We start from the raw sequence: 27,116 nt of genomic DNA, 5'->3' as shown, positions 1-27,116 counted from the left end.
TTCCAGCACATAAATGAGAAGCCAACCAGGAGCTTCAAGATAGGGCGACCAGTCTTTGTCCGCGACTACCGAACAGAAAAATGGCAGCCAGGAACGATATGCACACAGCAGGGACCACTAATGTACACAGTGGACGTTGGAGAGAGCATCGTGAGATGCCATGCTGACCAGATTCTAGAGTCACCGGAACAAGCCAAACCCATACCACGAGCAGGTGCACCTGGTAATCAACCCGAAGTACAGATTGCGTCTACCTCAGAAGCAGTGGTATTGGGAGCTGACGAACCAACCAATGACAATGAGCCAGAATCAACTCCGCCGCAAGAACAGGATACTCGAGAAAGGCGCTATCCAGTCAGGATCAGGAAGCCTCCTCAAAGACTGAACTTATAAATGATTATTTCAGTTGATGTATATAGTACAGAGAAAATTGTAATTGTAATTAGTTATTATTTAGTTGTTAAATGAATGTTATGTACTGTTTATCTAAAAGGGGAGGAATTGTTGTGTATGTGCCTTTAAGAGAAGAACTGATTCTATACTGCAGTACCGGCAGTGACCACCCCTGTATATAAAGCCATAGCAGGCTTCTGTATTTCAGTCTTGAATTACTCTCTGTTCAGTAAATACCTGTTTTATTGTTCTCCTGCAGTCTGAGTATTATTGATCCTCGGACACTACACTGTCCTGCCAGTTCGTTAACCATTTTACATTCCATGCAATTGTTAGGCAGTATTTCCTTCTTCTCGTCCATTTGACACATTGTAATATACAGATGAATCTTACAAAAGAACATAAGAAATAGGAGCAGGAGTGTCGGCCATTTGGCCCCTCGAGCCTGCTCTGCCATTCAATAAGATCATGGCTGATCTTCTACCTCAACTCCACTTTCCTGCACTATCCCCGTATCCCTTGATTCCCTTAATATTAAAAATCTATCGATCTCTGTCTTGAATATACTCAACGACTGAGCCTCCACAGCCCTCTGGGGTAGAGAATTCCAAAGATTCACCACCCTCTGAGTGAAGAAATTTCTCCTCATCTCAGTCGTAAATGGCCAACCCCTTATTCTGAGACTGTGACCCCTGGTTCTAGACTCCCCAGCCAGGGGAAACATCCTCCCTGCATATACCCTGTCTAGCCCTGTAAGAATTTTGCATGTTTCAATGAGATCACCTCTCATTCTTCTAAACTCTAGAGAATATAGGCCCAGTCTACTCAATCTCTCCTCATAGGACAATCCCCCCATCCCAGGATTCAGTCTGGTGAACCTTCGTTGCACTCCCTTTATGGCAAGTATATCCTTTCTTAGGTAAGGAGACCAAAACTGTACACAATACTCCAGGTGCGGTCTCACCAGGGCCCTATATAATTGTGGTAAGACATCTTGGGGGAAAAATACGGTTGCTTTGCGCCTCCCGTTAACGCTCTAAGAGGGCTCTTTTGCCAGCACTCCGATCCCGGTGGCCCAGCTGGGCCCCAGGTCGCACTGTGCAAGGCCCCTCCCCTTTAAGAAGGGGAGGAAGGCCTGCAATACCGCGGCACGTGTGCCGCGATATTCCCTCGCAGCATCCCAGGAGGGAGGTGGGGTGCTTCCAGTAGCGCCCCACTTCCCTCTGGGGCGCTACCACTCAATTTCGGCCACGGGGACGCTAATTTTTTCGGGGCGCTAAAAGTAGCGCCAAAGGGGGCACGACTCAATTTTTCCCCCCTTTACTCTTATACTCAAATCCTCTTGTAATAAAGGCCACCATACCATTTGCTTTCCTAATTGCTTGCTGTACCTGCATGTTAACTTTCAGTGATTCTTGTACAAGGACACCCAGGTCCCTCTGAACACCAACATTTCCCAATCTCTCACCATTTAAAAAATATTCTGCTTTTCTATTTTTCCTACCAAAGTGGATAACTTCACATTTCTCCACATTATATTCCACTTGCCAAGTTCTTGCCCACTTACTTAGCTTGTCTATATCCCCTTGAAGCCTCTCGGCAATATTATAAGCCTCTTCCTTTGATCTAATACTATCTTTAACTTCTCTTGTTAGCCACGGTTGGACCACTTTTCTTGTGGTGTTTTTGTGCCTTAAAGGAATGTATATTTGTTGTAAATTATGTATTCATTCTTTAAATGCTAGCCATTGCTTGTCTACTGTCATATCTTTTAATGTAGTTTCCCAATCTACCTTAGCCAACATGCCCCTCATACCTATGTAGTTTGCTTTGTTTAGATTTAAGACCCTAGTTTCGGATTTAACTAAATCACTTTCAAACTCAATATAAAATTCTACATATTATTGTCACTCTTCCCTAAAGGCCCCTTTACTGCAAGGTTATTAATTAACCCTTTCTCGTTGCACAATACTAGATCTAAAATAGCCTGTTACCTAGTTGGTTCCTCAACATACTGATCTAGAAAACTATCTTGCATACATTCTATGAATGAATTCGTCCTCCACACTATTACTGCAAATTTGGTTTGCCCATTCTATATGTAGATTAAAGTCCCCCATGATTACTGTATTACCCTTGTTACACACACCTCTAATTCCCTGATTTATACTCTGCCCTACATTACAACTACTGTTTGGGGGCCTATAAACAACCCCCAACCAATGTTTTTTGCCCCTTGCTGTTTCTTAGCTCCGCCCAAACTGATTCTACTTCTTGATTTTCGGAACTAAGATCCTTTCTCTCTACGGTCTTTATCCCATCCTTTATTATCAGGGCTACCCCTCCTCCTTGTCTATTTTGCCTATCTCTTCTAAAAGTTAAGTATCCTGGAATATTTAGTTCCCAACCTTGGCCACATTGCAACCACGTCTCTGTAATGGCTATTAGATCAAACCTACTAATTTCTATCTATTAATTCATCTATTTTGTTGCGAATGCTTCACACATTCAGATATAGTGCTTTGACTTATTTCTATTTTTCCCTGATGTCACCTCAGTCACTGATGCCCTATTACCTTTGTTACTCTCTCTGTCCCTTCCTGACCCACTCTGCTTATTTTTACCCAAAGCTCTGCTCTGCTCTAGAGCCTTGACATTTCTCTCGCTGCTTTTAAATTTACTCTTTCCTGAATCCTCCCACCCCCGCTCCCCCACCCCCGCTTCATTAGTTTAAAACCCTGTCTACTGCCCTAGTTATTCGGTTCGCCAGGACACTGGTTCCAGCCCGGTTTAAGAGGAGCCTGTCCCAAAAGGAACAGCTCCCTCTTTCCCCAGTACTGGTGCCAGTGCCCCATGAACTGAAACCCGCTTCCTCCCACACCACTCTGCGAGCCACGTATTTAAACCTCTAATCTGTTTGTCCCTCTGCCAATTTTTGCGTGGCTCTTCAATGATGTTTTAACGTCCTTTACACAATTTCCCAGAATACCCGCTGATTCCCACACAAGATGGATGCCCAGGGTTGTTAGGGCCTGAGCTATTGACAGGAATGGTTTTACAAAAAAAAATGCAAGGAGAAGGTAGGTCCACTTTTCTGGGTTTCTTCTTGTTGTCACCTAGCCCCAACACAATGGGTTTCCCCACGGGAATTTCCTTTACTTGTGTTTTTTAAAGGAGGGAGAAGAGAAGGCCTAACGGACAGATGCAAGGCAGGCCAGACCAGGGATGTTCAGTCCGTAAGGGTGACCCCGAGCTTCCGGTCGCCTGTCATTTTAATTCACCGCCCCATTCCCACTCAGACCTCACCGTACTCGGGCTCTTGCATTGTTCCACGGAAACCCAGCGTAAGCTCGAGGAACAGCACCTCATCTTCCGATTAGGCACTTTACAGCCTTCCGGACTCAATATCGAGTTCAACAATTTCAGATCATAACCTCGGCCCCCATTACATTTTTACATATATTTTTTATCCACACCTTTTGTGCCCTTCCCCTTTTTTTCTCTCCCACATGGCAGCTGTCTCTCACTCTGCCAGCGCATTTCACACCTAATCTGAGCCGTCTTTTGTCTCCACTAGTCCTATCACCATCTCGTCTCGTTTTGAATACCTCTTAATGACTCTTCACTTCTCTTTTGTTCTTTCATCCCCGTTTCCCAGCCCCCAAACTGGCCTTTTAATCTGTTTCATTTCCTGTGTTTTTTCAGAAGGGTTTCGACCTGAAACGTTGACTCTATTTCTCTCTCCACGGATGTTGCCTGGCCTGCTGAGTTTTTCCAGCATTTTCTGTTGTTATACCAGGGATGCTCTGCACTCATCCTCCGATATGCCTGCTCCTGCACAAACCTCGATATGTCAGAGGAGCAGTGAATGCGTTTTGTTGCCACTTACCTGGACGTGAAGGAGGAGCAGTGCAGGAGGAGCCTCAAACTTACCTGAGAGGATGAAACTGAGATGTGCCACCGGAGGCAGTCAACATCTTCCATGTATTAACAGACCAGTAAAAAAGATCACAACTGCTCTTAACTTTTAATGCCACAGGCAGCCATTGGGGGCATCACAGGTGTCAGCCACTTTGTGCAGAAAATTAAAACCCATCAGGGCCAGGATTTTCTGATGTTGCACTTGTCAGCCTGTCATTTTCAATCCATTATAACAAATGGGTGTAAAATTGCAGTGCAGAAGCAGAATCCCAGACTAGTTGTTCAAAGTTCAAACAAAGGATGAAAGAATGACGGGCCCCACAACATATTAAAACTTATTCCATGTCTGGTGCGTACGTATTAATGTGTTTTGTAATGTGTTTGTTATTCTTTCATTGTTCATTTGGACTTTGAACAACTGGGTTGGTACATTATGAGTACATAGGCACACATATCCCTCTGAAACACAAGGACATCTGCTGCACGTAATGAGTGTGGACACGCCAATGTAATATATCATGCAGACCATAAATTACGTGGTACATACCAGAAGATTTGTATACCCCCCTCAACCTCCACATTTTTTGGGGGGGTTAGTTTAATAACGTCAATTACTCAAATAACGGGCAAAGATCACAAAGGATGGCGTGTTTGTAATTTTATCTTATAATCTAATTTTTCCCCCTAATTTATTAAGAGTGAAATCTGTTCATTCTGCTCCCAGAACACCCTGCGCCTTTTTACCTGTCGTTTGTTCTCCAGAAAAGCTGTTTCACACCTCCACAGGTCAAGCAGAACAGCAAATCGATCTACTGAGAGGTGGGCCCAGCCTGGAAGGTCCACTTCCCCACACGGTGGTCCTCCTGCAGAGGAAACTCCCTGGCATGTTCTCTGGCCTTTAAAAAGTGACACGTGGAGAGAAGTTTTAGCCCAGTTGCATCACAGCAACTTACAACACACTGTGTAACTGCGATTGCTTTTTGTATCAGATTTTATAACTGGTTAATAAAGCGCTAATTAAATGAAAGAAAGGAAATGCTGTAAATGTTCGCCATTTTATACACACTGATATCCTCAAGCACTTCCAGCTCACGACAGGTTATGCAACACAGGATATCTACCCTAATTTGCTCTGACACTCATTTCAATATGATCCCAGGCACCTGGATAATAACTCTACCCTGTGCATCAACCAGCTCTCAAAGTGAAAGTGAGAACTGGAGGGTCAACAGTGGACAATTTGCAAGCCCTCGCGTGCTAGAAGACACTGGGAACAAAGATGGCTGATAGACCGAAAGAGAAAACTGTCCATTCGCTGACTTCATAGAAACCTGATTGTTTAAACTCCAATCTATAACTGAATGTTTAAGTGTTTTCATTTTTGACACCAGCTTCAAAACCCATGGTGACACTTGGGAGGTGTGTTTGCGTGACCTGTGTGTGAAGTATGCATGATAAATAGGGCTTACACCTCCTCTTCCTTCTCAAGCATGGGAAAAGCCTTTGCTCGTGAGAGGCAGTGGCCCTTTAAGAGAGAGAAGTAGTGGTGCACGTTACAGTCTGAGGAAGTACAAGACCATTTATCGCCTTACCTTTCTCAATATATTGGGTTGCAAGAAGCAGCAGCTGGTTTTCTAACTCTTTTAGATCCTTTATTGCCACATCATACATTATATAAACCCCTCGCTGGTCCTGGGTGTGAATGCAACTGTCCTCGGTCGTGTAGAAATCATCGTGGTTCTCGATCTCTGAGAACTCCATAAATTCGGTGACATACTTCTATAAAACGTGATTATAAATATTGATCAATAATTTACACGCACTTGACAGCTTCTTTCTACAAAACAAATAAGTCCAATTTGTATCTTTATCTTAAAGGAGCAGTGTTCTTTAATGGACGGATTTAGCGACAGGCCCGGGACTGGTAATTCCTTCACAGTGTCAGCACTAATTGGCACCGTTGGCAGTAGAATTGTTATTCACATTTCCAATCTACTAATAAGAATTTGCAAGTTAAAAAAATAAGCGCCCCAAATCGATCAGAGCCAACATTTTAATTGTGAGCAAACAGTAGCGCTGTGTGTTTCCGCCCCCCCTGCTTGCAGCCAGAGCCTGTTTCACTAGCTGCTCGTGGAACAGTCACACAAGTAACAAGCTCACTTGACTGCCTGTCACTCCAGATAATTTGCAGATCGTAGGGAACACGACCAGCTGGATTTGAGGTGTGCAAGAGCAGAGCTGACAACAAAATGTTTTTTAAAATATTCCATTTTAATGAATGTACCTTCTAAGGCATCAGGATGTAATGAGTCATGAATCTTATCATTCATGAAGAAATGACTCATGAATTAACACTGGGCGGCCAGCTGGTGGCGCCATCCAAGGGGTATAAATACTCGGGCGTGGGCCCAGCTTGCTCAGGATGTTTCTGTAACCAGGAACTAGTGATGTAACTAGAATCTCATGGTTTTGAAACAGTTGATTAAAGTCTTGTTTTATACTTTGTCTTTTTACATCATAATGTATTATCAATTTAAAAAAATATATCGAGAATAAATAAAACGAGATTCATGGATTAGCGAATAAAGGGAGGATAAGAGAGGCAGAGCAGAAGTGAGCTGGAGAATACGCTCTATAATAATGACAGGAATACTATGACTTGTAACCTATAATATGTTAAACGACTTTCGTACAGGCACAATTCTCAACAAGTAACTGTCACTTCCTGTCACACCAATTTCCATCACGCTTAAACTTATTTATTTTATTAACCTCTGGCTGAGTCTCCCAGGCTTGCCAGCACTTACCCAAGAGATCTCCCAGCTGCAACATTGGCGCTGTGGCACTGCTCTCCACAGTGCCACCTACACTGGCGATGCTAACGCCAACCCACAGGTCTGGTACTGCCTATTTCCTTCAAAATGCTGCCCTCCACATCAGCTGCCTTCCCACCCTACCCCGCAATCAGGCAACAGGCCCACCCATTCTGGAGCATCATTGCTGCCACCAGCCACCATTCAATGACCACTAACCCAACCCCACCAGAGGTCCAAAGCTGCCCCCCCAGCATCACCGGAAAGCTAAATGCCACATTTCCAATTGTTGCCAGGAATAGCTGGAAATCCGTCAGAATCAATAGATGACTTTTAGCACTTGGGGGTGTGGGTCAGGATCACATAGTAGGGTCACAGCTGGGTCATGTCGCGTAGGGTCACAGTGGGTAGTGGGAGGGTGGAGGGGTGGGAAAGGGTCTCATTTCACTGGGGGAATTCTTGAAAGTATTTTTTATTTTAAATAAATCCCTCCTGCCCATAACCAGACCTCAAGTTCTGGTCACGGTGGGGGTGGGGATGGGGATCGGGGGGGGGAAGCCCTGTCATGACAGGAGAGGGACTTCCCAGCTGAAAAGGGTTTCTTAAACAGCGTTTTAAATGATCTAAGCTTTCCCAATTCACTACATTGTAAACCCTTTTAAAAAATTGCTCCCCCACCCCCACCAGGATTGAACTGCTTCACTTCTGCCTTGAACGCTCAAAGCTTTCTTCCCCTCTCTGCTCTCTCCTACATAAGAACATAAGAAATAGGAGCAGGAGTCGGCCATTTGGCCCCTCGAGCCTGCTCCGCCATTCAATAAGATCATGGCTGATCTGATCTTGGTCTCAACTCCACTTCCCTGCCCACTCCCCATAACCCTTGACTCCCTTATCGTTCAAAAATCTGTCTATCTCCGCCTTTCACTACTCTCACTCCTCCCAACTACCAGCCTGCTCCCAAGAAAACTCCATCCTGCAATTCCCGTACACAATGTTACCACACATCATCGCTGACATCCATTAAAGTACCCGAAGAGGACTAATTTGCAGGGTTATGGAGATAAAGCTGGGGTGTGGGACTAAATTCTACAGCTCTTTCGAAGAGCCGGCACAGGCATGATGGGCCGAATGGCCTCCTTCTGTGCTGTAAGATTCCATGACGCTACGACACAAGTTAACTTGGCCACCACCTCCTGAAAACAACATTGTGGGAAATGCTAGTACAGTACCTTGTAGTCTGCCGGTGTGTTATGTAAATAATAATGCGAGCCCATGCCATCTGCAACACCCGAGCCACCTTTTGCTGCACTGACCCAGCACGTGTCTGCTGCTGTACGAACTAACTTGGCCCCATTCAGGGTCAAGCCGGATATGCTGATGGTCAGAGTTCGTTCAATGGATCTGAAGTAGTTCAGTATTCCTAAGCAGATTCGCTGCGGAGCAAGAACCATAATGAACAAAACAGTTACCATCGGTAGTATAATACCTAGCATAATGACCATGGAAAACAGCAGACAAACAAGTTAGCAAGCTAATAGTTGAGCAGTCTAACTCCAAGCACAACATTAGAGATCAAAAAGTCGGGAATCTGAATTAAAAAACCATAGAAAATACCTGAAAAGGTCAATTCAATCAGCATCTGAAAGAGTCCCGATGAAGGATCACATATGAAATGTTAATCCTTCCTTCTTTTACATATACTGACCAGCCCGTTTTGCATTTGCAGCATTTTCTGTAAAGATCAAGAACATCACATCAATGATTTGCTGCCATGTTTCCAAGCGAAATGTGGCCAGCAAATTAATTGTTGCGAAGCTTAGATTTATTTTACTTCCGACATGTGATTGAGCGTATCTGAAATGCTGAGCTGTGGAGCACGGCTAACACCAGAAAGAAGGAAGGTGCTGCAGATCAGCGCGAGGTCAGCTGTTACCTGAAGCTCTCGGACCCTCAAGTGGCGCAAGAAGAGCAGAGACAAATAAGCCCCCCGGGTCATCACAGGGTCTTTTGCATTCTCCTCGTTTCCCTCGTCCAATCCCAGCCGCTGCAATGTGCTGGCGTAGCTATAACTGGGCAAGGAAAAAAAAACAGAAGGGATGGGAAAGAGTGAAATGCAGGGACTGTCTGATGACGCTGCAGCTCATAACTCTGCTGGGTGCTTATCCAGGTTGAAACTTCAAATCAATGCAACTTTAGAGATCTGTTATCTCTTCCAAAGTGTATGAGACAATGATTGGCATCTTAGTGGTTACGTGCCCAGACTGCAGGTATTTTAATGAACGTGCAAGAGTTCTTTATTTTGACAGCACCGGGAAGAATGTCACATTCCATTATATTTAAATGAGAATTAAAGGGCGTTTTGTAAATCTCATTTAAATTCAATTAAAATCTTGACAGCTGCTGATTAAGTACGAGTACTGGACAGTTTGCTTCCTAGTCAGCCATGAGTGCAAGAGGCAAGATTCCTCGTCACTCTAAGCCACGATAAATCTTGGCTGGCTGAGTTTTGTTAATTCTTGACAGTGCGTTTCAGTGAAGCACTTTGTGGAAGCAAATTTTCTGAGGGCAAAATCAGTGCATTGTAAACTGGCTGACGATCAATTTGGAGTAATGTTCAACGGCATCAGTCAGGAAAGAATTATAATGAAACATGATGTGAAAATCATAACCCAATTTTGCCGTTGGTATGAGACCCCATTTCTTGGGCCCAAATGTACTGAACCACATAATAATATCTCACCCACAATTCTCTACATCTCACCCTGAGTTGTGCCACCTTTTAGACCCATCAAGCAGACCCATTACCATCTCCTTTTGCCTTGCACCATCATCCCTTTTGTCTCTTAATCTCTCCTGCCTTCCATCCTATCACAGACCGTCCCTTTTGTTCTTTCCTCCCCTCCCCCCTTTCCCTGCCCCTGCACTTGCTTAAAAACCTGTTCCATCTCCAGCTTTTTCCAGTTCTGACGAAGGGTCATTGACCTGAAACGTTAACTCTGTTTCTCTCTCCACAGATGCTGCCCGACCTGCTGAGTATTTCCAGCATTTTCTGTTTCTATTATAAGCAGAGGCGAGATACTTTCCCATAAGGAGGGATACAAAATTATAGGTAGTGTCCTTCACCATCCTATTACTTCTTATTGCCTTTTATAAGCATGTAAGCCAAAGAATAATGAAAGAAGGGGTGGGCTTATAGCCGATGGGAGCCTTCTTGCATGTCACAGTGAAGGAAGGGTGGAAATGTTTAATAAGTAATTTTTTTATCAGTTTTTAACAGAGGGAGTTGAAAGTGGGACGGTTGGAGTACCCGATGGGAGAGCCACTCTTGCAGATAAGATTTCAAAATGGCACTGTATTAAAAAATGTAATTGGCTTATAAATGGAAAAATGACCAGGCCAAGGTGATATGTATCATAGAATACGGAACGAGGTTGGGGAAGAGATGACAGACGGAGTAACTATAACTTACCAAAGATCTTGGGAAATGTGAATTGTGTCAAAGGACTTAAAGGTGGCGAATATGAGATCCCTGTAAAATGACATGGGAAATTATAAGCTAGGAAATTATTGGCTTATTATATGTCTTAACCTACCGAGAGCAAGTCTGCCTGCAGAGAAGGTTAAAAGGAGATTTGATAGAGGTGTTCAAAATCATGAATGGTTCTGATAGAGTAAATAAGGAGAAACTGTTTTCAGTGGCAGAAGGGTCAGTAACCAGAGGACACAGATTTAAGGTGATTGGCAAAAGAACCAGAGGCGACGTGAGGAAACATTTATTGCACAGCGAGTTGATGTGATCTGGAATGCCTTGCCTGAGCGGGTGGTGGAGGCAAATTCAAGAGTAGCATTCAAAAGAGAATTGAACAAATACTTGAAGGGCTATGGGGAAAGATCAGGGGAGTGGGATTAATTGGATAGCTCTACCAAATGGGTCGAATGCTGTATAATTCTATGACTCTATGATCTCGTTGCTGTTTGTGGGACCTTGTATTTGTTGGAATGGTGGGGGGGCTTCTTCCTCCTGACCTCACTTTCAGCGGAATTTATGGCGAGACTTAAAAGTGGCAGGAACTTGCCGGGCCCAACATATGTCCGTCCCCCCCACCCCCTCCCCCACCCCCCGAGCGATCTGAGGGATTTCTGCCTACACTTTTGAATCAGAAATTCGAGCCCCTATGGGTACAGGTACAGGTACACAGATCTTAGGAGTACAGGTTGGGAAGTGCAAATGGGATTCTGGGTTTTATACAGAAGGGTCATTAAATATAAAAGAAAGGAAGTGATTTTGAACTTGAACAAGATATTGGTTTGGCCGCAGATGGAGTTGCTGAGCTCCATCAGCAAAGGCCAGCGAGAGGTCATTTGAATTCTGCTGGGGATGGCCACGTGACACAGGAAGATCTAAGAGATGCAGCACAGGAGAAAATGCCGTAACAAAGGTACTTTCACCCCCAACCCTTTCAAATACACAGATTTCAATATTGCTATGCTCACAAATAATTATAGAGAATAAAACAGTTAGTGTTGGCAATATTTCTTACCCTTGATCTCTGTTCTTTTTTGAAGGGAATGCACTGGCGGTACATTTGTTTCGATTGACATTATCCACCTCCCACTCGTTGATGTCTACAGGTGAATCACTCTTTTTACATCTTGGCTCCTGAGGCGTAGCACAACACGAGTAAATAAATACCCAGCATCTGATTCCTTCCATTTCAATCTTCCTGCGCTAGGGTGACCATACGGCCCCGTTTTCCGAGGACAATCCCCGAACGAGTCCACGGTTGACAAAACTCGTCCCCGAATGGACTGGAGCCATATTCATTGGAATATATGCAAATCATACCATTCGACACAATCACAGTTTCAGGTCAATTGACTGAACAGTGTTATTGTATTATCTATAAACGGTGTCTGAATGCGCTTCAATAGGGTGACGTCACATCCGCGGACATTATGTGCACATTTGTTTTGCAGTTGTAGTGTATTATACGTGCAATGTTAAAATATAGGCTACTAAAAAAAATTCCCTCGGTATGTTGCACAACCTACATTTTCCGTCCTGGCTACTTTGCTCTGCTCCCACCCTGTGTGTCCCTGGATTCGGTTTAGAAAATATGGTCATCCTATTTTACTCATGGCTTTCAGTATCTTCAGCCAACAGTACGTTGACCATTGGCCTTTCACAAATTGTTACATTATCCTCATGCAGTCACTGATGGACACTGTAAGTCTAACTGAATATTTAGTGGGTGCATGCTGAAATATCTGTTATTATTGCTTTACTGTGCTAGAAAAGGTAAATAAAATATAAATCAAGTGGGGGGGGGAATTGCATCATTAGTGGTAGATTTGCTTTATCCATTTTTCTAGGTAAAGCTGCAAACTTCACTTTTCCCCTTGTCTAGTTAAATTGTGGCTAGTGGTCTAATAGGTGCGATGTATCAGAGAAGGACAGATATTAAAAACGTTAAAGTGATCTTCCCCCTAATCATCGAATAAATGCAAAATAAAAAAATATTGAGGAGCAGAAACTGCTTGAACTGCTTTTACTGCCAAAAAGATGCATTGTTCCCGCTTGGACAGGAAAATCAGGCACTGATAAGCTCAGTTATGTCCACTGTTCTCCTGTTCTCCTCCTTGCTAATAGGGTGTCCTCGTACAAGAAACACAGAAAGCTAGCATGCAGGTACAGCAAGCAATAAGGAAGGCAAATGGCATGTTGGCCTTTATTGTAAGGGGGTTGCAGTATAAGAGTAAGGAAGTCTTGCTACAATTGTACAGGGCCTTGGTGAGACCACACCTGGAGTACTGTGCACAGTTTTGGTCTCTTTATCTAAGGAAGGATATACTTGCCTTGGAGGCAGTGCAACGAAGGTTCACTAGGTTGATTCCTGGGATGAGAGGGTTGTCCTATGATGAGAGATTGAGTAGATTGGGCCTATACTCTCGGGAGTTTAGAAGAATGAGAGGTGATCTCATGAAACATAAAGGATCCTGAAGGGGATTGACAGGGTAGATGCTGAGAGGTTGTTTCCCCTGGCTGGAGTGTCTAGAACTAGGGGGCACAGTCTCAGGATAAGGGGTAGGCCATTTAAGACTGAGATGAGGAGGAATTTCTTCACTCAGAGGGTTGCGAATCTTTGGAATTCTCTGCCCCAGAGGGCTGTGGATGCGGAGTCTTTGAGTATATTCAAGGCTGAGATAGACAGATTTTTGGACTCTACGGGAATCAAGGGACATGGAGATCGGGCAGGAAAGTGGAGTTGAGGTTGATGATCAGCCATGATCTTATTGAATGGCGGGGCAGGCTCGAGGGGCCGTATGGCCGACTCCTGCTCCTACTTCTTATGTTCTTATGTTCTAAACAGCAATGTGATAATGACCAAACAATCTGTTTTTTGTTATGTTGATTGAGGGAAGAACTCCCCTGCTCTTCTTCAAAATGGTGCCATGGGATCTTTTACGTCCACCTGAGAGAGCAGACTTATTTCATGAACAAACCACATTAATATATCAGAGTGACTGCTGCCTACGAAGTCCGGCGAGAACAACCAAGAAACCATTGGAACTGCGCTTGCACAATGACTTTATGTTGTTGGCAGCAGACGCATCCTTTTTCTTATAGGCCGTGTCTGAGGAGGCTGCATTATGATCAGCCATGATCTTATTGAATGGCGGAGCAGGCTCAAGGGGCCGTATGGCCTGTTCTTATGTTCTACTCTGCTTAGCTGTGAAGACAAGAGAGTCTGGATCACATTCGTCTTCATTGCCACTGTCAATCTCACTGCCTGACAGGAAGTGGAAGGTACATCCAGGATATCTTGCCTTTGTAACATTTCCTCTGAGCACACCACCTTAGAACCCTTCTAACAACCATTAAAGCTTGTCCAGAATAGCTACTTTCCAATAGCAGTCAAGAGCAGGATTGGAAATCATGGTTCTGAATTGGAGTTGAGTGCTTTACCACTGGCCCTTCAGTTATACTGACTTCTGGCACTGGAGTCCAGAACATTGCAGTTTGGCACCGGTTACACTAGAATTAAATAGTTATTTTTTTCAGCAGTGTAAACACTGGGGCCTAGAAATTCGGTGAAGGCCCAAACGGAGTGCCAAGCTCGCCTGGGCGCCGGAATTACCGCTGCGAACGGAGCCGTTGCGCCCGCTGGAAATTCAGTTTGAGCGCCCCAAGAGGGACGCGGGACGCTGCTCGAGGCGCCCCGCCGTCCCTCTTGGGGCGCTGAAACTGAATATCGCAGCGCAACGTGCCGCAGCGCCACACGCTGCGGCACGGCGCGCTGCGGTACTGCAGGCCTTCCTCCCCTTCTTAAGGGGGAGGGGCCTGCACCAGCGCGATGACCGATCGCGAGTGCCGGCAAAAGAGCCCGGCACTGAGGAGAAGTGCCGGGCTCTCGGGACACAGCCGGCACTGCCCGGGGGGGGGGGGATCAGGAGGCCGGGGACGGAGGTGCTGGCAGGCGGCCACCGAAAAAAATGGCCGCCCCGCACCTCCACCTTAATTTGCGCCACTACCGCCACAGGTAGGCCCTGTGAACCGGGCGCGATTTGCAACCGGCGTTACAGAGGCGGGCGCGACCAAATATCGCGATCGGGGCGGTAGCGGGGCGCTGCGCACACCGATGACGTCATCGGTTGTGGTGCAGCGCTACAGGCTAACGCCACCATTAGCACCCCGCTAAATATCGCGGGAGGTGTGGCCAGTGGCGCTAAAGCCACTGAGTGCCGTCTTTAGGCGCTAACTGGTGGCGCAGCCCACCGAATTTCTAGGCCTGGTTGTCTAAAAGATGTTTTTAACAAGCCACCATTCGTGTACAAGTCACCCCAGAATGGATGGCAACCATTTATACGACACTCCCCGCCTGCAAGAAGACATCTCAGAGTCCTTTACAGTAAAATGGAAAAGGCTGTGATGAACGATAACTTTATGCTCCATTGTTCAATTCCAGTTATAATGGATTCTTTTGTTCTGATTTTGCCCAGTTCAGGGTGACACTGTGCTGGCTTCACCATACATCAAGGACCAGCTTTTGCCAAAATACAGTTTCTGCCTTGGGTGCAATGGGGAAAGTGGTTTGGGGCATAGCTCATTTACGTTTGAAACTGCCCGATCTTTTGCGCTGGTTCGGCCGATGCCGCCCGGATTCCGCTGATATTACTTGCGTAAAGAAGCGTAAACTCGACCCCTGAGCTTTTTTTAGTTCAGAGAGTGCACTGCAACTAGGATACAAATCTACCAGGTCACCATGTGATTATCATTTCCGCCGTCAGGGCCAGGAAGTAGTCATAACAAGAAACAACTCAGGTAAGATTGTATTGTCCCTCGGATAAAATCTGATTGATTCGCTGTACAATAAATACTTCTTTATAGCTAATTTCAAATGGAAATTCCTTCTAACTTGTTTGGAAATGTTGTTTCCAATCTTCTCTCCTTCTCTGCATTACAACAGTGACTACACTTCAAAAAGTACTTCATTGGCTGTAAAGCGCTTTGGAACGTACAGTGGTCGTGAAAGGCGCTAAATAAATGCCTGAAATCGGCAACTTATATGAGAATAAATTATCTGCCCGTGTACTCCCGGCATGGAACCTTGCCCACACGGGAGCATACATCAGGAAGTCACGCCTGCAGAGCCCATGAATTTTCATCCATTCATTTTAAGTACAAGCATTTGTGTTGCGTTTCTGTAGCTATTCCTCCAAAGTTACGGCAGATGAGCAAGAGAAAGCCCTGTGGAAATTCATCTCCAGTGAGTCATTCCCGAGGTAAAGTTTCACAGGGAGGAAGGCGGACAACCTCTGGTACCTCGTCACAGTGACCATTCTTCACATGTGGGTATTCAACCACCGAGGGCATTCCAACTGAGCCTGTTCTTACCCTTAATCAACATCCACACACGTAAACTTTCCAGAAGGTCACAGGATAGCGATCAGGCGCAGATACGACGGCTGATATTTTCTACTTTCGCATGGGGCATTTATGTCAATTGTAGCCTCCAGTTGAGTTCAGCTAGAAATTGAGATTTTTTTGGGTTCTACGGTTCAGCTCAAAATTGAGAAGTGCATTTAACATTGGATGAGCCCTCCATTTGGGAATTTTAAAGAAAAACAAATCATTATTTAAAAAATGCAAAACAAATGCCAGGGCTGGGTCAAAAAGTCCACAGCCTTCCTGGCGCACTCCCACTATTACTCCAGCGGGAATGTGTCAGAAGGGCTGCAAATTAGGCAGGAATCCTGATAAGTCAGATGCCAACTTTACGTTGGGGATATAAGAGGCCTTATAAGGGGCAGGGCCTCTGCCCAACCCAAACAAGGCCAGCGACGTAGAAGACTCCCAGTAGCCAAGTGGATCATTGGCAGCTGGTAAATGTGGACACAGGAACTTATAATGGATTTATAAAAATTAGGACAGAATGTATGACATTAAATGGGGACTGAATTACATCTAATTATCCCCCCGCTCTATCCCTATGTTACCCGAAGACTACACTTAGTCTCGACACCATGGGATGGAGTATAAAAGTAGGGAAGTCTTGCTACAACTGTACAGGGCGTTAGTGAGGCCACACCTGGAGTACTGCGTACAGTTTTGGTCTCCTTATTTAAGGAGGGATATACTTGCATTGGAGGAAGTTCAGAGAAGGTTCATTAGGTTGATTCCTGAGATGAGGGGGTTGTCTTATGAAGAAAGGTTGAGCCTATACTCATTGGAGGTTAAAAGAATGAGAGGTGATCTTATTGAAACATATAAGAGGGGGCTCAACAAGGTAGATGCTGAGAGGATGTTTCCCCTTGTGGGGGAATCTAGAACTAGGGGGCATAGTTTCAGAATAAGGGGTCTCCCATTTAAAACGGAGATGAGGAGGAATTTCTTCTCTCAGAGGGTCGTGAATCTTTGGAATGCTCTACCAGAGAGAGCTGTGGAGGCGGAGTCATTGAATATATTCAAGGTGGAGATAGACAGATATTTGAACTACAGGGGAGTGAAGGGTTTTGGGGAGCGGGCGGGAAAATGGAGTTGAGGCCAAGATCAGATCAGCCATGATCTTATTGAATGGCGGAGCAGGCTCGAGGGGCCAAATGACCTACTTATGGCCTACAAATGGCTCCTGTTTCTTATGTTCTTATAAAATCAGTTTCACACTCACTTGATGGAGCTTGGCATTTCCATAGATTCTGTTCCAGATATGACTCGTGTGTTGACCCGAGTGATGTGAAGTAACAGCCAATGGTTGCACAGCGTGTGGTTCGTGTGCTGCCACAGCATGCTGACGAAGTGCGTCCATCACTCGGTCGGGGTCAGAAGCCTGGTCTCAAATACAAAGAAATAAAATATCAGCCACTTCGTCTGTCCAAGAAACATTTTTCTATTGAAACTCAAAATATAAAAGATTAAGAAGGAAACTAAGTGCCATAATGTGTTAGAGTGCAGTTGTGCTGCCACTTTTGCATTGATCCAAAGTGTTTTTTGGGGTGCACAACTACACAAAAGTGGTCACATAACTCAGGAGATCGTGGAGCAAACTAAAGCGACAAGGCACGGGCTGCTCTCCAGAAGACAACCTGACCCTAATCTCATTCATACAGAGTGCACTATAACTCTGGCATAATTTCAAAAATCAGAATCATATTTTCTAACTTACTCTGTGCACCCATCAATGATTGTATTATCTTTCTTTGCAGTGAACAGTCAGACCTGTATTTTTGGGCATGCTGTTCCTGCTTTTGTAATTCCTCTCGTCACAGAATCGAAGAAATAATAGAACAAAAGGAAGCCATTCGATCCGTCGCCCTTGCCAGTGCCAGTTCTTTAACTGGAATGGTCTATCCTAATGCCACTTCCCTCCCCTTTCCTCAAACCTTTTTATACAATTCTTTGTACAGGTGGGAGGTAGAGGCCTAATAAAAAGATTTAAGTTTGAGGTTCCATTACGTATAGCACAAAGGATAATGCACACCCAAACCGAAACACAAACTTGCTCTCTCTAAGCCTTAGCAACCAATCACTGGTGATAAATGAACTATTTGAACAAGTAATAATGAAGTCTGTTTCATTGGATTTAAGTGCAGCTGACAGTTCAAGAAAGCAGACAACTATAATCAGAAACCAGAAAGAATAGGTGGGAATAATGACAGAAATCAGCCCACTGATCCATTGCAGAATGTTAACACAAATAGCTAAGCAGTCAGCCCTGGTCTCAGTTAGTGGCACTCTCGCCCTGAGTTGGGGGGTTCAAGTCCTACTACCTGAGACTTGGGCACATAATCTATGCTGACACTACAGTGTTGAAAATGCTGCACTGTCAGAGGTGCCGTCTTTCGGATGAGATGTTAAACTGAGGCTCTGTCTGCTCGCTCAGGTGAATGTAATTAAAGAAACAGATTATCTGGTCCTTATCACATTGCTGTTTGCGGGACCTGGCTGTGCCCTAATTGATGTGTGAAGTGACTACACTTCAAAAGTGCTGCATTGGCTGTAAACCTCCTGAAAGGTGTTATATAAATGCAAATTCTTGCTATCTTTCCTTTTCAAATGGGTGTAATCAGAAGGGGGAAAGAGACAGAGAAAGGATAGTGCACAAGGAACAGGTGATATGATTTATGACTCCTGGACTTGCCTGAGTAATAAATCTAGAGTGAATGCAGCTGCTAGCAGACCCGGGCTTTTTATCCAAACGATCAAGAATACTTTGAAAAGTGTGAATTAGGACGAGAGGCACAAAATGCAAAGTACGTTGTTAGCCGGGTTAGGCTGAGGGTCATGTTTATTAGAAAGCTGCTATAGCAGCCCAATGGTACCTTGGTTGGTATACCAACACACTGCACTGTGCAATGTGGAGATATAGAACTGCATCCAGGATTCTCCATACAGCAAGCTGATGTTCTTGGTTCAGCTCAGAGGGGCAGAAACAAGTAGCCCCAAACACAAGAGGGAAATTTAGAGTGGGTCACCCCCAAGCCATTGTCATGAACCCAGCTGCTGGCCAGTTTAGCAAAGATCCAGGAGAAAGGTCACCTGCCCACAGTCTCAACTGGGGCGGTGGTGTGTGGCAGACGAGAACTTAAATAATTAAAAAGCAATTGATCTTTCATATCATTCAATAATGTTTAAAATGTGATTCATATCATTCAATAATGTTTAAAATGTGATTCATATCATTCAATAATGTTTAAAATGTGATTAGAATGTGAAATGACTTCACAGTTTAGCCACAAGGCAGTTGAGGCCAATTCATTAAATATATTCAAGAAGGAGTTAGATATATTTCTTAAGGCTAACGGGATCAAGGGATATGGGGAGAAAACAGGAACAGGGTACTGAATTTGGATGATCAGCCATGATCTCATTAAATGGCGGAATAGGCTTGAGGGGCTGAATGGCCTACTCCTGCTCCTATCTTCTATGTTTCTATCACACACGTGTGATGCTCTCCCACTCTTCCCACATAGAATTGGCCTCTTGTCAACACAGGGACGAGGGCTGGAGATCATGGGCTGGATTTTCATTGAGGAGTCGGGTAGGAGGCAGGACTACAACTTTCGGGGTTGTAGTCCCACCTCCATCGAGTTCTAGCCAACCCATGTGATTTTGACTTGGTTGACCTTGTTGAGCCCGCCCAGTGGGCTCAGCAGGCCAATTAAGGGCCGCCCGGCAACAGGTGACGTCACAGATTGCTATTTCATCTGTCAAAACCTTTTGACAGATGAAATATCAGCGTTTGACAGCTGTTTGAAGCTGTCAAACACTGACAATCTGTACTCTAAGTTAATTCCTTCCTGTCAGGATGATTTAGAGATCTCCCCGGGACAAAAAGCTGAATGCTGGATCGCGGCCATTCTGCTTTCTGTGCCGGTGAGATGAGGGACTCCCGAGACCTGAAGGAAGGAAGGCTGTAAAGGTAAGTAAATGTAAGTACAACTTCTTTAAACACTTTACACACACCAAACACACTTACCTCTGCACTCATGCACCCATCACTCACCTGAACACCGGACATCTCGACCCCTCCAAGCCCTTCGGCCCGCCTCTCTATCGTGGCGTGGTTTGGAGCCGTCGGGGATCCCACATTTCAACAATGAAAATAGGGATTAGGCTAAAAACTGCCTGTTAACTACCTGTTAACAGGCAGTTAATTGGCACTAATCCCCTTCCTGCCTCGGGGAGGCGGCTCCCAGCACAGGTCGGGTACCCGCCTCCTTTGAAACTGGCATGGAGGCGGATTGGGGGCGGGATGGGTTCGTGCCCCCCGATTTTGGGATTTTAACCCCGCACACGCCTCCAATCCCGCCTCAATGGCCCAATGAAAATCCTGCCCCATTTGTACAAACCTTGGCTGGTTTTGTAGAGAAAATGAAAATAATTTGCTGCTTCCACTCGGTATGTATTACCGTTACAAACAGAAACACAATGGCACAAAGAATAACGTGCACAGCAACACAGTGATCAATGCCATTCTTTATTGCTAGTTATCTGCAAGTGTAGTAGCAGCAATGGTTTTAGCCAATAGTTTCAAGATGGCTCCTGTGCTGGCAGCTCCCTAGGGAGCTCCTTTGCCATCCTTTGCTCTCTTTCCCCCCAGTCTCCTCTCTTCTGCTGTTTAAGCTCCCCTGGCTCTAATAGTGGGTGCATTTTTATCCCCAACTGCAAGTTCAAGCTGCAATGTTAAAGTTACCTGAGCCAACTGCCCATCCCCCGACCATGCCTGTTCTTTGTTCTCTGAGCACTGGCTCTTCACTTAAACTTAGCTCCCAAATTCCCAGGCCTCTCCGCCGTCAAGACTACGCTTCTCCACTAGACTAGTGATCTAGTGACTAGTGGATCGCGAGTGGAGCTCAGGGCCGGGGATCACGAGAATATCAGTGCTAATTTGATCCTGTGAGAGACAACATCATTCATGTCTGAGGCCGGGACCCAGGAGCGAGAACGAGCCCAGCAGCGAGGTCAAGGCCCAGGAGTGGCGCTGCGTGGACGGAGCCCAGGGAAGGTGCGGCACGGGCCAACAGTGAGGTCGGGAGGACCACAATGCATCCTACGAAACCCAGGCAGAGAGGACCTGCGGGAAGGAGGGAGGAGGACAGTAGCAGTATGTTTGTGTGTGTGTGCTAGGCCGTTGTAGCAGAGCCTGGTCTCCAATCGCCTTGGGTCCCCTTGCCATTGGACCAAGCCCGTGTGGTAGCTGGTGTGCAACGGCCACCCCACGTTAAAAGAATTCACGCACAGGCATCTTCCACCCTTTAAAATGAAGTTTGGGACCTGCAATGTCAGGACCCTCATGGACAGCCCCAACAGTGACAGACCGGAACGCTGTACTGCTTTCGTTGCCCGGGAGCTCAGACCCTTCGACATTGACATCGCCGCCCTAAGTGAGACCCGGCAGGCAGGGGAAGGCCAGCTCAAGGAGCAAGGCGGTGGTTACACCTTCTTCTGGAAAGGCAAACCTGAAGAAGAACGGCGCCTCCATGGGGTAGGCTTCGCCATAAAAAATGAACTGGTCGGGCGTCTCAGAGACTCCCCTAGTGGTATAAATGAGCGTCTCATAACTCTTCGGTTCACCCTAGCCCGGAACCAGTGCGCTACGGTCATCAGTGCGTACGCCCCAACACTGGAAGCCACAGACGAGACCAAAGAGGAATTCTACTCCAGCCTTGAACAATCCCTGTCCCGAGTCCCAACGGGCGACAAGCTGATCCTCCTTGGCGACTTCAACGCCAGAGTTGGAAAGGACACAGACCTCTGGAGAGGTGTGATCGGCAGAGAGTGGGTAGGGAAAGCCAACTCCAACGGTACCCTCCTCCTGTCGAAATGCTTAGAACATGGCCTCGTCATAACCAACACCTTGTTCCATCAGAGAGACAAGTACAAGGCTTCATGGCAGCACCCTCGTTCCAAGCACTGGCATCTGCTGGACTACGTCATCGTCTGAGCGAGGGACCGCAAGGACGTCCGCATCACCCGCGCCATGACAGGAGCTGATGACTGCTGGACAGACCACCGCCTAATCCGCTCTGTCATCTCCAAAAGAGCGGCGGCAACAGAAACAATGCCACAGTAAAATTAACGCTGGAGCACTCAAAGACCCCGCTAAGAAAGCCCTATTCAGCCTGCGCCTCACAAACAACCTGACGACTCCCAGTGATGCAGAGACACAGAGTGCCCACAGCGTCTGGTCTGCACTCAAGGCCTCCATAATCAGCACCTGTGAAGAGACGCTCGGTCACTCGACCAGGAAACACCAAGACTGGTTCGACGAGAATGACCAGGAGATCCAGGAGCTAATAAGCCGCAAGCGCAAGGCATTTCTGATCTGGAAACAGCAACAGAACTCGAGAGCAAGAAAGCAGCTCTACAGAAGCCTGAAGGCCGAGGTCCAACAAAAAATTCGCGACCTAAAGAACAGATGGTGGGTGGAGAAAGCACAGGAGATCCAGCAGCTAGCCGACAACCATGACATGCGTGGATTCTTTAGCGCAGTCAAGATCATCTACGGCCCAAGCACCCAAGGCCCTTCCCCACTGTGGGCCAAGAACGGAGAGGTGCTCATCAAGGACAGGGAAGCAGTCAGTGCCCGCTGGAAGGAGCACTTCGAAGATCTCCTTAACCACGACTCTGTCTTCGACACGAGTGTCCTCAACTCCATCTTATAGCATGCTACCCGCCACCATCTCAGCACAACCCCAGCCCGGCATGAGGTTGAAAAGGCCATCCGACAACTGAAGAACAACAAGGCCTCAGGAGCAGATGGAATCCCCGCCGAGGCACTAAAGCATGGCGGAGAAGCACTACTGGCGCGAATTCATGAACTAATTTCTCTTATCTGGAAGGAGGAGAGCATGCCAGGGGATCTCAGAGATGCCGTAATTGTGACCATCTTCAAGAAAGGTGACAAGTCCGATTGCGGTAATTACAGAGGAGTTTCCCTGCTATCTGCCACAGGGAAAGTCATTGCAAGAATCCTCCTCAATCGCCTTCTCCCAGTGGCCGAAGAGCTCCTCCCAGAGTTGCAATGCGGATTCCGCCCACTAAGGGGCACAATGGACATGATCTTCACCGCACGTCAATTACAAGAGAAATGCAGGGAACAGCACCAACCGCTGTACATGGCCTTCTTTGATCTCACAAAGGCCTTCGACACTCAACCGTGTCCTCCTCAAATTCGGCTGCCCTCAAGTTTGTCGCCATCCTCCGCCTGCTTCACGGCGACATGCAAGCCGTGATCCTGACCAACGGTTCCACCACAGACCCAATTCACATACGAACCAGGGTCAAGCAAGGCTGTGTCATCGCACCAACGCTCTTCTCGATCTTCCTTGCTGCAATGCTCCATCTCACCCTCAGTAAGCTCCCCACTGGAGTGGAGCTAATTTACAGAACAAATGGGAAACTGTTCAACCTCCGTCGCCTCCAGTCCAGATCCAAGGTCGTCCCATCCTCTGTCGTCGAATTACAGTATGCAGACGATGCTTGCGTCTGCGCTCACTCGGAGGTCGAACTCCAAACCATCGTCAACACCTTCACCGAAGCGTACGAGAACATGGGCCTTATACTAAACATCCGTAAGACAAAGGTCCTCTACCAACCTGCCCCTGCCACACAGTGCTGCCCCCCGGTTATCAAAATCTACGACAAGGCCTTGGACAATGTGGACCACTTTCCATACCTCAGGAGCCTACTGTCAACGAGGGCAGACGTCGACGACGAAGTCCAACACCGCCTTCAGTGTGCCAGTGCAGCCTTCGGTCGCCTGAGGAAGAGAGTGTCTGAAGACCAGGACCTCAAACCCAGCACTAAGCTCATGGTCTACATGGCAGCAGTGATACCCGCCCTGCTGTATGCCTCAGAGACATGGACCATGTACAGCAGGCACCTCAAAGCACTGGAGAGGTACCACCAACGCTGCCTCCGCAAGATCCTGCAAATCCATTGGCAGGATAGGCGCACCAACATCAGTGTTCTTGCTCAGGCCAACATCCCCAGCATCGAAGCTTTGACCACGCTCAATCAGCTCCGATGGACGGGTCATATTGTCCGCATGCCCGATACGAGACTCCCAAAACAAGCGCTCTACTCGGAGCTCCGGCACGGCAAGAGAGCCCCAGGTGGGCAGAGGAAACGCTTCAAGGACACCCTCAAAGCCTCCTTGAAAAAGTGTAACATCCCCACCGACACCTGGGAATCCCTGGCCCAAGACCGCACAAAGTGGAGGAGAAGCATCCAGGAAGGCGCCGAAGATCTCGAGTCTCTTCGCCGGGAGCAAGCGGAAGCCAAGCGCAGGCAGCGCAAGGAGCGCACGTCAACCCAAGCACCCCACCCACCCGCCCCTTCAACCACCGTCTGCCCCACCTGTGACAGAGACTGTAGGTCCCGCATTGGACTAATCAGTCACCTGAGAACTCATTTTTAATGTGGAAGCAAGTCATCCTCGGTTCCGAGGGACTGCCTAAGCTGAGTAGCAGCAGAGTGAGGGATTTGATGTGAGCTGTTTAAACACTCATACAATTGTTCACTAAAACTTCTGGACTAGTATGGTTTCTCTACCCATAGCAAGTAATTTCTCATCAGATTGCAGAAGTTTTGTGCCTGCACTCCAGGTTTGGGTGTAATTATCTGCTGTCAACTGTAATGTGCGTTCCGTCAGTTCTCCTTCGGGCCACAAGATGGGGCATGTCACCACTTGCGTGAAATAGCACTGTGAGCTCAATCTTATTCCTAGTGCACCGTACAGACTGTGCGATGTGATGTTTATGTGCTGTACATTCTATATTTGCATTCCATTCAACACTTTTTTTTGCACACTAGTGCATTATGCGCAAAAGTAAATAAGTCTTCTTCTCACATAACATGATTCTATTGGCCAAGCCATTCTAAAGAAAATCTGCATTTCTGCAACATTCAAGCTACTTCATAATGCAATGAATAAATCTGCACCACGGGACACATAGATGTCTGTGTGACGACAACAACAAAATAGCATTTAGTCTAACATCTATCTGTCCTAGGTCCAACCATCTTCAGCTGCTTCACCAGTGACCTTCCCTCCATCATAAGGTCAGAAGTGGGGACGTTCACTGATGACTGCACAGTGATCAGTTCCATTCGCAATTCCTCAGATATCGAAGCAGTCTGTGCCCGCATGCAGAAAAACCTGAACAACATCCACTCCCTCCACCACTGGTATTCAATGGCTGCAGTGTGTACTATCTACAGGATGCATTGCAGCAACTCACCAAGGCCTCTTCGGCAGCACCTCCCAAACCCGTGACCTCTACCACCCAGAAAGACAAGGGCAGTACGTGCATGGGAACCGCATCGCCCCAAAGTTCCTCTCCAAGTCTCACACCAGCCTGACTTGGACATATATCGCCATTCCTTAATCGTCACTGGGTCAAAATCCTGGAACTCCCTACCTAACAGCACTGTGGGAGTACCTTCACCACATGAGCCCAGCATTGATGGGGCATAAGTGATCGGAAATATGCCATGTGATATATTTCCCTCATTTCCATGTTATCATAATATGACCACCCACATGTGGACGGACATATAATGTGACCATCCCTAGTCCCAATGGAATCTTTGGCAGGTGGAAATCTGCTTCTGCCCACTCTGTTTACAGGATTTTTTCACTGCCAGGCCCCAGGAATTTAGGACTTTAAAGTTGTAATTTAATCTATTTTGTTCAGCTCCATTCATAATTCCTCAGATAATAAAGCAGTCCATGCCCGCATGCAGCAAGATCTGGACAACATCCAGGCACACAAGTGCTAGGCAATGACTATCTCCAACAAAAGAGAGTCTAACCAGCTCCCCTTGATATTCAATGGCATTACTATCATCAAATCCACCATCAATATCCTGTTGATGTTGACCAGAAACTCAACTGGACCAGACACATAAATGCCGTGGTTATTACAGCAGGTCAGAGACTGGGTATTCTGTGGCGAGTGTCTCATCTCCAGACTCCATAAAGCCTTTCCACCATCTACAAGGCACAAGTCAGGAGTGTGATGGAATACGCTCCGCTTGCCTGGATGAGTGCAGCTCCAACAACACTCAAGAAGCTCGACACCAGGCAACACAAAGCAGTCCGCTTGATCGGCACCCCATCCACTAGCTTATACATCCACTCCTGCCTAATTTCCCATCCATTTAAATGAATGGGCATAAAATCCTGAGGGCTCCATTTACTGGTGTACAATCCTCTCACAGCCCAATTCACCACTGTGCACGGCGACCATGGCACCTTGGCCCAGGAACAGGAAAATGTGCTTTTACAAAGTGTTTTTATTTACAATTGAAAGTGCAAATGGAACAGGGCAGAAACAGAAGATTGCACTGACAAAATATTTATGACTAACCCGTTCGTCAATCCTGCATTTTCTGTTTTTAATACAGAAGGCAGGGTTGCTGGATGCAGCTGGTGGAATCTGGGGGAAGTCAGGCATGAATCCATGTCTTGTTGGCATATGTCGGAATCATCATCAGCATGAAAGGGAGGAGGGCGGTAACGTATTAGACAGGCAACTGACTCTACGTATTCATAAATTGAGTTACATAGAATTACATAGAATTTACAGCACAGAAACAGGCCATTTGGTCCAACTGGTCCACACGAGCATGAGTTCACTTGAACTGATCTGAGTTTGACACAAGATGGTGCCCTGTATAAGATCTGAGTACAACCCTGGCAAAAGAATCAATGGTTTCCTCTCTCCAGTATGTGAGATCCTACATAAAATCAGTTCTGATAGTTTGTACATTATCTCTAGCACTGTGAATTGCCTTGGGACATCTTCTATGTTAAAAGGTGCTACGTAAACGCAAGCTTTTTGTTGTACTCCATCACCTTGATAAGCACAGACGTTTACCTGGAAAAACTGTGACTGCAATCTCAGGATTTCATCCATGTACTTCTGCTGCTTCAGCTTAGTCATGATCTTTTGCTGCCAAGGGTCTTGTTTCGGTTTGAT

At 46.3% G+C, this 27,116-nt stretch overlaps 1 protein-coding gene across 1 annotated transcript in view; it reads right to left on the bottom strand.

The window, feature by feature from the left end:
- The window catches only part of ccdc162 (coiled-coil domain containing 162), a 203,289-nt gene extending 176,173 nt beyond the window's left edge, over positions 1 to 27,116 (bottom strand). The window contains exons 1-7 of the mRNA XM_085997788.1: positions 27,015 to 27,116; positions 17,297 to 17,455; positions 11,669 to 11,787; positions 9,061 to 9,196; positions 8,357 to 8,560; positions 5,907 to 6,093; positions 5,059 to 5,210 (exon numbers count right to left, since the gene is read on the bottom strand). Of these exons, the coding sequence (XP_085853914.1) occupies positions 5,059 to 5,210; positions 5,907 to 6,093; positions 8,357 to 8,560; positions 9,061 to 9,196; positions 11,669 to 11,787; positions 17,297 to 17,455; positions 27,015 to 27,080 (1,023 nt within the window). The 5' untranslated portion in view covers positions 27,081 to 27,116. The remainder of the gene's footprint in view (positions 1 to 5,058; positions 5,211 to 5,906; positions 6,094 to 8,356; positions 8,561 to 9,060; positions 9,197 to 11,668; positions 11,788 to 17,296; positions 17,456 to 27,014) is intronic.

This window comes from Somniosus microcephalus, chromosome 9, assembly GCF_052327205.1.
Source record: "Somniosus microcephalus isolate GS21.2 chromosome 9, FLI_Smic_1.0, whole genome shotgun sequence".
Lineage (NCBI taxonomy): Eukaryota > Metazoa > Chordata > Chondrichthyes > Squaliformes > Somniosidae > Somniosus > Somniosus microcephalus.
The sequence above is the reverse complement of the archived record's forward strand: the minus strand, read 5'-3'. Positions and strand labels throughout refer to the sequence as shown.